At 41.9% G+C, this 12360-nt stretch overlaps 1 protein-coding gene and 1 long non-coding RNA gene across 5 annotated transcripts in view; one reads left to right on the plus strand and one right to left on the minus strand.

The window, feature by feature from the left end:
• The window catches only part of MYO16 (myosin XVI), a 594113-nt gene that overhangs the window by 206315 nt on the left and 375438 nt on the right, over nucleotides 1-12360 (minus strand). For both annotated transcript variants that reach the window (XM_077854971.1, XM_077854970.1), the window contains exons 18-20: nucleotides 11718-11835; nucleotides 10833-10904; nucleotides 8330-8471 (exon numbers count right to left, since the gene is read on the minus strand). In XM_077854971.1, the coding sequence (XP_077711097.1) occupies nucleotides 8330-8471; nucleotides 10833-10904; nucleotides 11718-11835 (332 nt within the window). The remainder of the gene's footprint in view (nucleotides 1-8329; nucleotides 8472-10832; nucleotides 10905-11717; nucleotides 11836-12360) is intronic.
• The window catches only part of LOC144287719 (uncharacterized), a 59969-nt gene that overhangs the window by 34422 nt on the left and 13187 nt on the right, over nucleotides 1-12360 (plus strand). For 2 of the 3 annotated variants that reach the window (XR_013355469.1, XR_013355471.1), the window contains exons 4-6: nucleotides 7638-8020; nucleotides 8239-8495; nucleotides 11156-11244. This is a non-coding gene — a long non-coding RNA (uncharacterized LOC144287719). Of the gene's footprint in view, nucleotides 1-1259; nucleotides 1694-7637; nucleotides 8021-8238; nucleotides 8496-11155; nucleotides 11245-12360 lie in introns of those variants that run through there. The other variant, XR_013355472.1, reaches the window with a different exon arrangement.

Consider the following 12360-nt stretch of genomic DNA (forward strand, 5'->3'; position numbering starts at 1 on the left):
TTTTCTTATTTCAGAGAGTGTGTCATCATCTGTGACCCTCAGGGGAGCTGCCCCCACTGCTGTCACCACCGTCCTCTGCAATGACCCCAACCCGACTGCTGAGGAGCACATGGGCCATTTGGCGCTTGGGCTGGTGGTTCCATGCTAACTTACAAAATGATTTTTCCTTACTATTAAAATATGAGAATTGAGAAGCAGGATAAGATGCAGAAAACATCCTACTGATGATTTCAGGAATCAAATCGTTGAATTGATATGTGAATTCAAAGAAAAAAAGAAAAGAACTGAAGAAAACTTCAACTTCTCTCTAAAACAGTCTGGCTTTCTTTCTCACTGGTATATCTGTGCAACACTTTGGTTGTTATTCAAACCCACACTACACTTATCCTGGGCAGCAGTGGGGGTATTTAATAGTGTGAGAAATCTCACAAGTGATTTCTTTTCAATAGCCTCCTTTTTTTTCTCTCTCTCTCCATAATCAATCTAAGGATGGAAGGACAAAGACTCTGGACATTTCCTGGGGTGGTGACCCCCTACCTCCCAGGAAAAGACAGGATTATCTTCATACTTGGAGCCTTCCTCCCAATTGGACCTTATTCCCCCACCTGTCCCCAGGTGCCCAGAGCATCAGCTCTCTGTTCCACAATGCTTCCTCTGCCCCACAGCTGGAACCTAGTCCAGGCACTACACACTCACCTATCCACAAGTAGGAGCTGGTGTCCTGTCATGTGAGTTTTTCCTCAAGGAACTCCTACTGTCTAGGAAATATGATTTCTAATCCACATGGACCTCGTTTCTGTAATAATAGAGGAGCACACACCGCTCTTTGCATTAGCCAGGCTCTCGGCAAGCAAGTCATGGATGTGTCAGCACGGAAAGGCATAGAGGATAGAAACTGATCGATGCAAATCCACTGTCTCTGCTTTTTGTAAAGAGACTAAGCAAACGTAAAACATCTCTCAGAGTTCAGAGTGTATGTGAACGGCGACATTGCTATTTCTAAAGAACGACAGATTTCCTCTAGTTGCCACTCTCCAAAAGAAGGTCACTGAACCAAAAGTCAATGAAAGACACTAGACCATAGCCCGGCTTTCCAACACAATGTCCACTGGCATCTCTTCAGAATCCTCCATCTCCACAGACAAATCTCCATAAACCAGAAGCCTTTGCAGCCATACCCACGAGGATTTTACCGAAGCAGCCATTCCCACTGTGTCAGGTGCAGTGCTGACAACTTGGTTTCCTCTTCTCATCCTCAGATAACCCTGGACACCAACCAAAGTTCTCGGAGGAGCCAGGAGGCACCAGCTTACTTACATGAGGACTCAGGATGAAGATGAATAAAATGAACCATCGGTTTTGGTGTCTGAAGACATTTCTGGGGAACTCTTCCGAAGTTTCTATAAGTCACTGAAGCGGAGTGTAATTAATCATAAAGTTTCTAAATATTTATGTTTAGCTCAACTAAAATATTGTAAGAGCGTAATACAGTATAAGCATATTTAAGAAACTGAAGGCTCAGTGCAAACCCCCAAATCTCCATATGCATGCTTGAAACTCAATTTATCGCATATATTTGCATGCTAAGTTGTGCTGCCCAAAAATGTGGATTTCAGAACAAACAGACATAAATGAGGGAATGACCAAACACACAAGTAGGTAAGTAAGTAAAATGTACCATCAATACCACTCCACTGTCTGGCCTCCTCATCTCCATCCGCTAACCATCTATAACACTCCATCTATTTATTCTTAGGGTGTGTCCATTGCTAAAAAGGAATACGCTTCACAGGCTTTGCTTCTCAGCTGGCCACATGAACGTAAACCACTGTATTCAGAACATGTGCTAAAAACGAGTGAAATAAACTATAGGTGTTGGTGTCTGAGACACTTGCGCAACTGTCCCAAGGTCCCTACAACCCCTCTGCTGCTCGAGAACCTCCTAGCTTGTAGTCACCTCTGTGAGCAGCCAAGTCTGCACCAAAACTCTGATGGAGGTTTCACTTTAGAAGAAAGTAGTGATTTTAAATCTAACATTGCCATTTCAATCGTGGGGACGTTAGTATGAAACAGGTCCAAGTTTCTGAGCTGCCAAAATTATTTTATCATTTTTTTAAATCAAGGTATTTATTACTCATTCTGCTTTAGTTAGAATCACCAGTATCATCTTGTTTTAGAATCCTGGGAAGGTGTGGGGACCAGCCCGCTGTGGTATGAGCCTCTGCTGAATGGACTGCCCCAGGCAGAGGCGACACATGGGTAACGGATGAATGATCGTCCTTCTCACACCTTGAGGACTGCAGAAGGAGAGGTATAGTGTGGGAATCTGTGAGGAGCCCGAAAGGGTCAGGGATGACCATCCTCCGGCTATCAAGACATCCCTCACTTCCTTGTCCCTCCCCTCATCTCCCACAGTAGCTATAGGCACCGAAGCCCACTTTGCTCCCTTCCTGGAAGGTACTGAGCCACCACCATGAGCCCAGTAGCAGGAGAGAGGACTCTGATTTTGAGACACTTTTTTTTTTTTACTTTATTTATTTATTTTTTAATTTTTATTTATTTGTGATACAGAGAGAGAGAGAGAGAGAGGCAGAGACACAGGCAGAGGGAGAAGCAGGCTCCATGCACCGGGAGCCCGACGTGGGATTCGATCCCGGGTCTCCAGGATCGCGCCCTGGGCCAAAGGCAGGCGCCAAACCGCTGTGCCACCCAGGGATCCCGAGACACTTTTTTTTTTTTAAGATTTTTTTCTAAAGATTTTACTTATTTATTCATGAGAGACACAGGGAGAGAGAGACAGAGGCATAGGCAGAGGGAGAAGCAGGCTTCCTGCGGGGAGCCCGACATGGGACTCAATCTCAGGACCCCGGGATTACAACCTGAGCCGAAGGCAGACACCCAACCACTGAGCCACCCAGCTGCCCCTTGAGACATTTCTAATTTCTGTTCCAACAGGATATTTGGTGACTTAAAGGATTCACAGCACTGTAATTTGTGAGCAGAACAGGCTTGGGACCTACCTGTTTTTTCCCAGGGCCATAAACATATTCTCCTCATATGACACTCTCTAAGGAAAGGTGAGGCATGAGAAAAACATGTGTTTTCAGTACATCACAAATCACTTTTTAATATGGTGGTTACACCAATATAAGTAATAACACCACAGATCTGAAAAGTTGGACAATTTTACTTATGTTGACACAATAAAAGAAATGCTTTCTTGTGGGCAAATGTAATATTGTCCACAATGTTGCTTTTTCAGATGAAAGGTACATTTAATGTGTCTCCCTACTATCTTTTTCAAAAGGCTTGTAATGTTATTAAGTAAAGGAACAACAGGTATTTACAGGTAAGCCTTTCCATTTTGAATGCTCTGCTAAAAATGTCCAACCAATATCACAAAATGGAGAAAGATTTCTACAATGATGAGGCAAGAATAATTCACGGGAGTAGGGAAGTAGTAAGGAAATTTATCCAGAATCCTCTCTATGCCACAAAGTTTGTGCTTGAGATGATGTTCTGGAACACAGCCAGTAGACCCTGGAAAAGAACCTGCTTAGCGCTGCAGGAAGACTCACTGTCAGAAGTATAGGGGTGACAGTCCTCCAGTGTTTGCACATCATGTCTGCAATCACGGAGCAGACCGGTGACTGTGCCCACTCAGGAGGTAGGAGAAGTGTAAAGCTGAAGGACACTGTGGTTTCCTGATCAGGAAAGTTGACTCCCTGGGAAAAAGGGACCCTGGGAATCATCTTAAGGACTCCTGAGAAGCAGACCACCATGTTGGTCTGACTGCAATTAATGAAGAATCCAAGGAAAGACTTCTCCTCGGGGAGAAGAGCTGCATCCCCAGGAAGGGACCTAATAACACGGCTTTGGATTCACAGGGAAGAAAACTGGCCAGTGAAGAGTGGAATAGAAGGTGGCGTTTCCAGAGTTCTCAGTGGTTGCCAATTTTCTCCATATGAGGTTATAAAACTCTACATATAGGCCTCCATGTTGTTTAAACATGGACTTTGTTTATGCCTACACGGGTCATTGGGTGCTGAAACCAAATACTACTAGAAAAGTCTGATAAAATGTAACTACCTTCTTATCAGGGTTTTTTAAAGAAATTATTCCATACCATTTAAAATTATGTTTTCATTGTTGAATAGTATCTACCAAATGTGAACAAGTAACATGTAAGTTACAAGGGCCTCCTACCTATCTAGTGGCCACATCTTGGCTGCAGGGAGGGGAGGACTGTCACACATAAGGCAGATGGGTTCAATTTATCCTTTTGAAAAAAAAAGAAAAAAAGACCCAAACCACTCCACACAGGAGTCTCAGAGCCTACACACTTTCTTGCATCAGATGGGCCTTTGGTCTTTCGAGCCAATCAACTCTTAACACTCACATCTCGTTAAGTGGAGATGCTGTCCCTGGTCCTGGGATTTTCTTTCATGGAGAGAAGCTCCACTGGCTGTATTAACTCTCCTGGCCTCTTCACGGAGGGCCTTCCTCCACTGGAGCGTGCAGGAGGAGGCCCTGGTGGGAGGCTTGGAGCTGACGGGCCCACTGGCAAGCCAGCCTGCCTGACAGCAGAGGTCAGAAACAGCTTGCTTGCACTCAGGCAGCAGCTCTGGGGTCCGCTGCCTCCCTCACAGAATCCACAGAATCTGTGTCTTGGCTCCTAATACGGGACTCCATTGTCTTATTTATCAATTGATTAAGAATCAGACAGGAAGCTTTAAAAAGGGGAAGGGGGAGGATGCCTGGGTGGCTCAGTGGTTGAGCATCTGCCTTTGGCTCAGGTCCTGATCCCGGAGTCATTGAATTAAGTCCTGCATCGGGATCCCTGCAGGGAGCCTGCTTCTCCCTCTGCCTATGTCTCTGCCTCTCTCTGTGTCTCTTATGAATAAATAAGTGACGTCTTAAAAAAAAAAAAAAAGAATCAGACAGGAAGGTGAGCACCAGTAGTTTAATGCCCCCCAAAGACCACAAAAGCACTGCGTGCCCTTGGACACAGGATGGGACGCAACAGCAAGCCCAGTGGGGGCTGGGCAGACACAAGGAGGAGCAGCCACAGGGCCAAGACCATGGAGCAGGAGCATGCTGGCTTCATGTAAGGCTGTATTAACCCTATGTACCCTTTACTTTAGAGGTCAAAGTTACAGTTTGGAGAAAGAAACACCTCAGAAAATGGTTAAAATGCCACAACTCTGATTCATGTAGGAATTCTTGAAGAGAGGTGCATTGGGAGGGGTAATGAAGAAGCAGGACATCCACACTTCACAATTTCCTTGAGCTGCCACTGCTCACACAGTAACTGTGCTGTTCTTGGCTGTCTAATGGGATTTCTTCTGAGGGTGGTTTATATGCATGCATTTAAAACTAAAGTTTTAAACAAATAAATGTAGTATATTATTATAACATATATAATACATAGTACACTATATGCAGTATATTATATAATGTGTAATATATAATAGTATGTTATTATATTGTATAGTGCATATATAATGTATATGATATGTGATATAATAATATACATTAAACATACATTACATATAATAATGTGCATAATACAACACAATATATATATTGGTTTTATTGCTCTTTTATCATTATTCCTTTTTGCCTACTTAGACCAAATTATTGTCAACTGAGCCTAATAAATAAAGTTTAGTGTGTTTCAATTTCTGGGGTGTCCTGACCACAAAGTGTGCCTGCCTGAATGAGAGCTATTCCAGCCTGGTCAGTCCCCAGCCTGTTGTGGCCAGTGCCAGCGGCCTGCACAGACATCAAGACCATGACATGCCACAGACTGACAGATATCCACACTGCAATCTTACTGGCTTGATTCTGGCCAAGTAAATACGGCCAATGCTTTGGTTCATCATAATTAACTAATCATCAGCATCTCCCACCTTATACCTCAGGATTTTATTAGAAGCAACCGTATTTAGAATCTAGGTAGAGAGGGGCCCTTGGGTGGGTCAGTGATTGAGCATCTGCCTTTGACTTAGGTCATGATCCAGGGGTCATTTATGGAATCCCGCATCAGGCTCCCCACAGGGAGCCTGCTTCTCCCTCTGCCTGTGTCTCTGCCTCTCTGTGTGTGTCTCTCATAAATAAATAAATAAAATCTTAAAAAGAAAAAAAAGAATCTAGGTAGAGAGAGTAAAATCTTTTGAAGTGTATAATACTATTAATATTGTACCTATTTTGCTGTAATCCAGGAAATGAGTCCAGCATTCCAAGAACATTTCATCGGATTCAATTTCACTTGTTTTCTTTTAATAACTTGTTACAGTACATCTTATTTATAGTTGTTCTTTTCTTGCAAAATTTACCAAAAAAATGTAGTGTGAAAAATACTCCCCATCAACATCAAGAGTCCTCGCCAACTTGAACCATGGGGATACACATATTTTATATAATGTTTTTGACATGATTACACATTTCAAAAAATTGAGAGATTCATAAACAGTCAAAGCCTAAGTTTATCCAAATTTTGAGACCTCTCGGAGACTTAGGAAATAAGTCTGTAAATCTACAAATCCTTCAGCTTTCCATGAATTTCAATGAGTTAGAAATACTGCAAACATAACCTTTCTTTGGAGTATTTTGAGATTTAAATTTAGGTTTGGGTGACCCCAGGGAGAAATGAGAGAAAAACATGGGAATTATGACTCATCTGAGAATAGTGTGTCTTCTTAAGTTAAACTTCTAAAACATTAAATCATTACTAATTTCCTACTAATCCCTGTCCTCATTCATTTGCTTAGTCAAGAATTTTAAAAGACAGCACTAACACCATAAATTTGCATATTGACACAGTGGCAATATTCCCACTGAAAGAGAAATAATATGCTTTCCAAGGTTTATGTTTGTATATTTTCCTGTGTATGTAGTCAAATATTGAGACTATGTCTAAATTTTCCCAATTACATAAATTTATGGCTCTGTAAGATTTAAATACCAAATGGAGAGGCACCTGGTGACTCAGCCAGTTGAGCATCTGACTCTTGATTTTGGCTCCAGTCATGATCTCAGGGTTGTGAGATCAAACCCTGCATTGGGCTCCTCCATGCTTAGCATGGAGTCTTCTTACGATTTGCTCTCTCACTCAGTCCTCTACCCCTCTTGCATGCTCTCTTTCTCACTGTCTCTAGAATAAATAAATAAATCTTTTAAGAAAGTGAATGTCAAATGGAAATTTTCTAAAAGTTTCCATGTGTAGCTGGATTTATGATATTAATTTTTTCAATGTCAATTTCAGTAGAACAGCCAATAATTTTACACCAGATTAATTTGCAAGACAGCATATTAGTATCATTCTGTGAATCATCTTCATATTTAAAGGAAAATTATAAATTAACTGACAATAAGTAATTATAAATCCAAGAATCCTCACCATACCAAACTCTAAGGTACAACTGCTAAAATACTGATAATACTATACCGAGTATCGCAAATCCCAGACTGTATTGCAATATGCTGATCCGCAAGCTGTGGGATTTATATATACACATGTTAATGAGGACTTCCATATCCCTTTGTCCTTAAAGTCTTCTGAGATGTCTACTTTTCCTTAAGAACTGTCCCATTACTACATGTTACTTCTTGTGTTTTCCTTGAAACCTCCAAAGGCAGCAACTTTTAGGAATCTGGTTAAGAACTCTATGTGGACAACAATGAAATTCTCAAAAGGCTTCATTCAAAGATAGGCATACGTGTGAAGACTTCTGGATGCAATTCTGCTCTCAACGGCCTGCTCAAAGTCAGTGTTACTGACAAGAATACTAACAAAGTTTTCCGTTAACGAGATGACTTGTAGGTCTATGATTTTTAGATCATCAAATAGTCCTGAAAAGCTCCTGTTTTAAAGGTGGTTAAGGCTATGACTCAAAATGATTACCATAGAGACCTCCTGTCAAATAATCTGCAAATAAGTGAACAAAATAGGAAGACTTACTAATCGGAAACATAACATTCAATTGGTCCTAAGAGAGAAATGGGCTCCTCAAAAAAGGTAAGTGCTTTAGATATTCTTAGTCTTCTTCCCAGATCTATTAATTCTTAAAATTTCTTGGTACCAGAGAGAATGCATGTGCATCCCCATGCATGAGATATGATTTGATTAATTCGTCAATGTGTGTGGGTGGGAGGAGGGGGTTTAAATCTCTAAGAAAGAGTCAATGAAACCCTTTAGGTAAAATCACTTGTTAAAATGAAATGTTTTCATTATAGTGTCGCGTTGGATTATAGAGCACCTGTAAGAGGTGCTTTTAAGTCGGCTACAACAAGAATAACAGAGCAGACCCGTGTCTGCCAATCCTACCTGCTGTGCTCATCTTGACTGTGGAGGCAACAATTCATGGTATTCACCAAAAAGCTAAACAAACGACTGAACATGGACTTGGCCAAGAGATCCCGGTAAAATTCCGCCATCTCCACAGTGTGTCGCCGTATGATGGTATCTCCTGGAAGGGCAGAAAGGCTAAGAGGTAGAACGAGGCTTCACTCATTTCAAGGCAAACAAGGCCATGCACACCTATTTTATTCCTTACACAATCTCATATGCCAAAAGATGTTAAAAACATGTGACAGCTCTAAACAAATGAGGTGTCCGCCACTGAAAATGTTTCCCAAAGTGAGGCCCATGTACACTGCAGTATTATTTGCTACTGACCCTGAGCATAGCTTTGGATCTCGATGCAGGCTCTGTAATTTCCTTTCTATTAGGGAACCAACTGTTGGTGGGCCCCCCTTAACAGGATTTCTGAAAACAGCTCTCTGGTTTGAATATGAATCATCCTCAAGGCCTTTGGAAACCTGGCCATCTGGAAAATTTGTCATATTTTAAATATTTTCGGAGACACAATCCAGCTAACTAAAATGTGTGTGTGGAGTTTGGGAAGAAGTTAGAGCTTTCAGATAGAACTGTTCAAGTCATTCTCTAAGAGACGGTAATTGAAATCTTGAGTGATAAGGTTTTCAGAAGAAACCAAGGGGGGCAGGGAACAGGTGAGGATGATTTGGAGCTGAGCCTGTGATAGTTTTGATGCTAGAGAGCAGAGAAGCATCTAGCACTCATACTGTGTGGCTGTGGCTAGCCTGGCTAACCGGTGCTACTTGGCTGAGCAGGGGGTTAAGTAATAAGATGATTACTGTGTGAAATAATGGCTGAAAGAGCTGTTGGTCAATGGAGGTAGAGATGCAGGAGAACCAGATAGGCAGAGATAAAAGAAAAAAAAAAAAAACCCAGCAGGTGAGGAAGATTCAGAGACCTGTCAGATCAAGGCCATCGAGATCAACAAATAAGGTGGCTGTGAAAGCAGGTGTGGCATTTATGACATTATAGAATTATGGTCTCTAGACTAAACATGATTGAGGGTGTTGATGGGTCACCAACATGGTAGCTGAGTAAGGAAGCGAGGATGGTGTAAGCAGAAAAACTCACAAACAGTAAATTCTAGGTATTAATGGTGAGTTCAAATTTTCTCAAAACATCATGAGACATGATGATTTTGGAGAAGTTCAAGAAATGATACAATTAGATGCCAGGGCTGGTGGGAAGATGGGTCAGAATAAAGCATCAATGTGAGGTAAACCTGAATTATAAAGGGCGTGCTGGGCTATCCCAAATGGATGATCTGAGAGCATCTCTGAAGGGCTCTTGTCCATGGATGAAAATCATACTTGCAAAAAAAAAAAAAAAAAAAGGAAAATCATACTTGCAGAATAGGATTCAGAAAGACCATTCCTGAGCCATTGGGGAAGGTAGACAGTATGAGATAAGGCCAGATAAAAAATTAAAGAGGATATTGTTCCGTGATCTAGGAAAGGAATGACATATTAAGGTAGTGGTGTCAGAAATGAAGGAAAGGTAGTGAGACCAAGGGAGATGTGTGAAGTAGAGCTGACAGGCATCAGTCGAGGTGTAGGAGGAAGAGGCACCAAAATGACTTTTGCACAACCGCCTGGATAATGGGGAGATGATGCATTAAGTTCCAGAGCTGGATAGGAACCCTATGGAGCTATGAGGCAGGAGTGGTAAGTCACATACTAAATATCTGCAAGTATGTTCAAGAGGAGCACCAGGTAAGGACAGGGGTGATTTCGAGAAAGAAAGAGAGTCCTCAAACTCTCAGTAAGAGGAAGGCTGGTAAGGCAATATCTCCTGGGAACACCTGAAGTGCACGTGGGAAACCACTGAATAGAGAGAGATGTGTGTGGCGTAAGGAGAGTCATTGCAGCACTCCGGCAGCATTAGATTCGAATTCCAAACATGCCTTTACTAGTGATCTGATGTGCAGAGTTATTGAGTCTCTTTGAACCTTAGTTTTCTCATCTGTTCTAAAGAAAAAGTTATGCCTCCTTCAGAGCAACGTGTGGAAATGTTAAAATACCAACATTTATAGCACTTGGCACCTCTCCTGTCGGTTCACAAGTGCCCAATACACCGCAGCTTTTCTTACAGCTTACAGTGCAGAGGAAGGAAGAAGTCTTCATTGACCAGGGTGGCGACACGGCATACACAAACAGTTCCAATCGTTTACCTGAATATGTCCTGTTGGACTGATGACTCAATTTGTCTAAAAGGACCGATTAGCTAGAAAAGGTGACTAATTCACCGAAATGGTCTCTCGAGAGCTTAACAAGGTTCACAACACAGAGCCATATCAGGTGACCAAATGGGTTCATCATGCATTTCCCTTTCGGCATTCAGTGCATGGAAAGAGGTACACGAGGTGGGGAGAGGAAGGTTGTATTGGCTTTCTGTATCTGGGAGAAGACCACAGATTGCACAAAGGTAAACATCAGAGTCTGGCAGAACTTACCTTTAAAATACTGGATATCGGATGTTAAAGCAGATACCAGCTCCTCAGTTGATACTTGTAACAATCCAGCCACTAAAATTAAAGCAGCATTGGAAGCATAAAGTTAGTATATGTTTTTTGAGGGCGAACCTGATACTTTACAGTTACTATTTATGAGTTTATTATATAGCCCCATTAGGAACTTTGTGGATTACAAACACTGAACAAGTGCTTGAAGTATCAAAGTACACTACAGAAATATCTTCTAGTAATCATAATGCTAATGAGCTGGTCGGGCTCCTGTAGAAAATCATTACAGGTCTCTTCCCTCCTTGCCCTCACAGGTGGCCCTGAATGTTTCTCCCAGTCCCTGGTTCAATTACTTTGATACAAGGTGAAGACATGATGCTCACTGACAATCTGTGGTTTGAAGGTATCTTGAAAAAAATCTGGGAGTGACTAACAAAGCAACTTCAAAGGGGAGAGAGAGGTTTTTGGCAAGACCTTTGAAGGGAAGTAATGTATTGCTTAAAATGTTCAGCTAATAACATGCCCCCAAAATACACTGGGCAGCAAAGGTGGGTGGGTGGGGGGGAGAGAATATTGAGAACAACATAAATAAACCCAAGTATGTGCCTAAGAATCAACTCTGTAAATGTGGGAAGCAGGAGAACATTATGTACATGTTGTTCTTCATTCCCCAAACCATTTATAAGAAGTGGATACCGCTTTTTAATTATTTTTTAATTATTATTAATGTATATATTTTCCCACTCTGCATTCTACTCCCGCAGAAAAGGGGGAGGGTGGTTCTTCTGCCAGAGTTTTCCGTACTGTGTCTCCCTCTACTGGCACGTCTGCAAAGCTACGCACCCACGAGGTTAAGGAGAGCTCTGTTCCACTGACCTTGTTCTAGAAGCTGGAGGTCAGAGACAAATGCGGAGTTGGCCTCGGTCAGAGCAGTGAATCGAATGTCTCCAATGTGTAATATTGCTGCCAGGATCACAAACAGATTCTCTACCTCCTACACGTTTTACAAAGACAGAAAACAGAATGGCTTAGGAGAAAGATTAAAAGACAAATCCTTTAAAAACCTAATAGCTTAAAAACAAAACAAAACAAAACAAAAACTGATGAGGACCCTGTTGGTGGGGTTGGAATTTTTCAGATCCCAAGTGTCTGGTAAGAGAAACCACCCATCTCCAGCTTGAAACCACAATCGCTTCAACGTACATTTCCCTTAAGTCAGTGTCTCTGCTCCTTAAAAGAGGGTAAGGAAGTGATGTTCTGATATAAATTGACAGTTTCTAGATAAATCTCATACTGAAACATGAACCACTGTGTCCTGATGGTTGGACTGGTGGGCCATGGTGCATGCTCGTGGGGCTGACACAGGGCGGCAGGTGGAGGCTGCTTCCTGAGAGGACATACTCTGTGTGGGCCATCTTCTCGTTATGTCCCCTCTGAGATAAACTGATGTTAAGATTATAGGACTTTTCACTTCTGCTGGGAAATTCAGAAAGGCATGATACAAACGTCTATGCCTGAA

Source organism: Canis aureus, chromosome 17, assembly GCF_053574225.1.
Source record: "Canis aureus isolate CA01 chromosome 17, VMU_Caureus_v.1.0, whole genome shotgun sequence".
Taxonomy (NCBI): domain Eukaryota; kingdom Metazoa; phylum Chordata; class Mammalia; order Carnivora; family Canidae; genus Canis; species Canis aureus.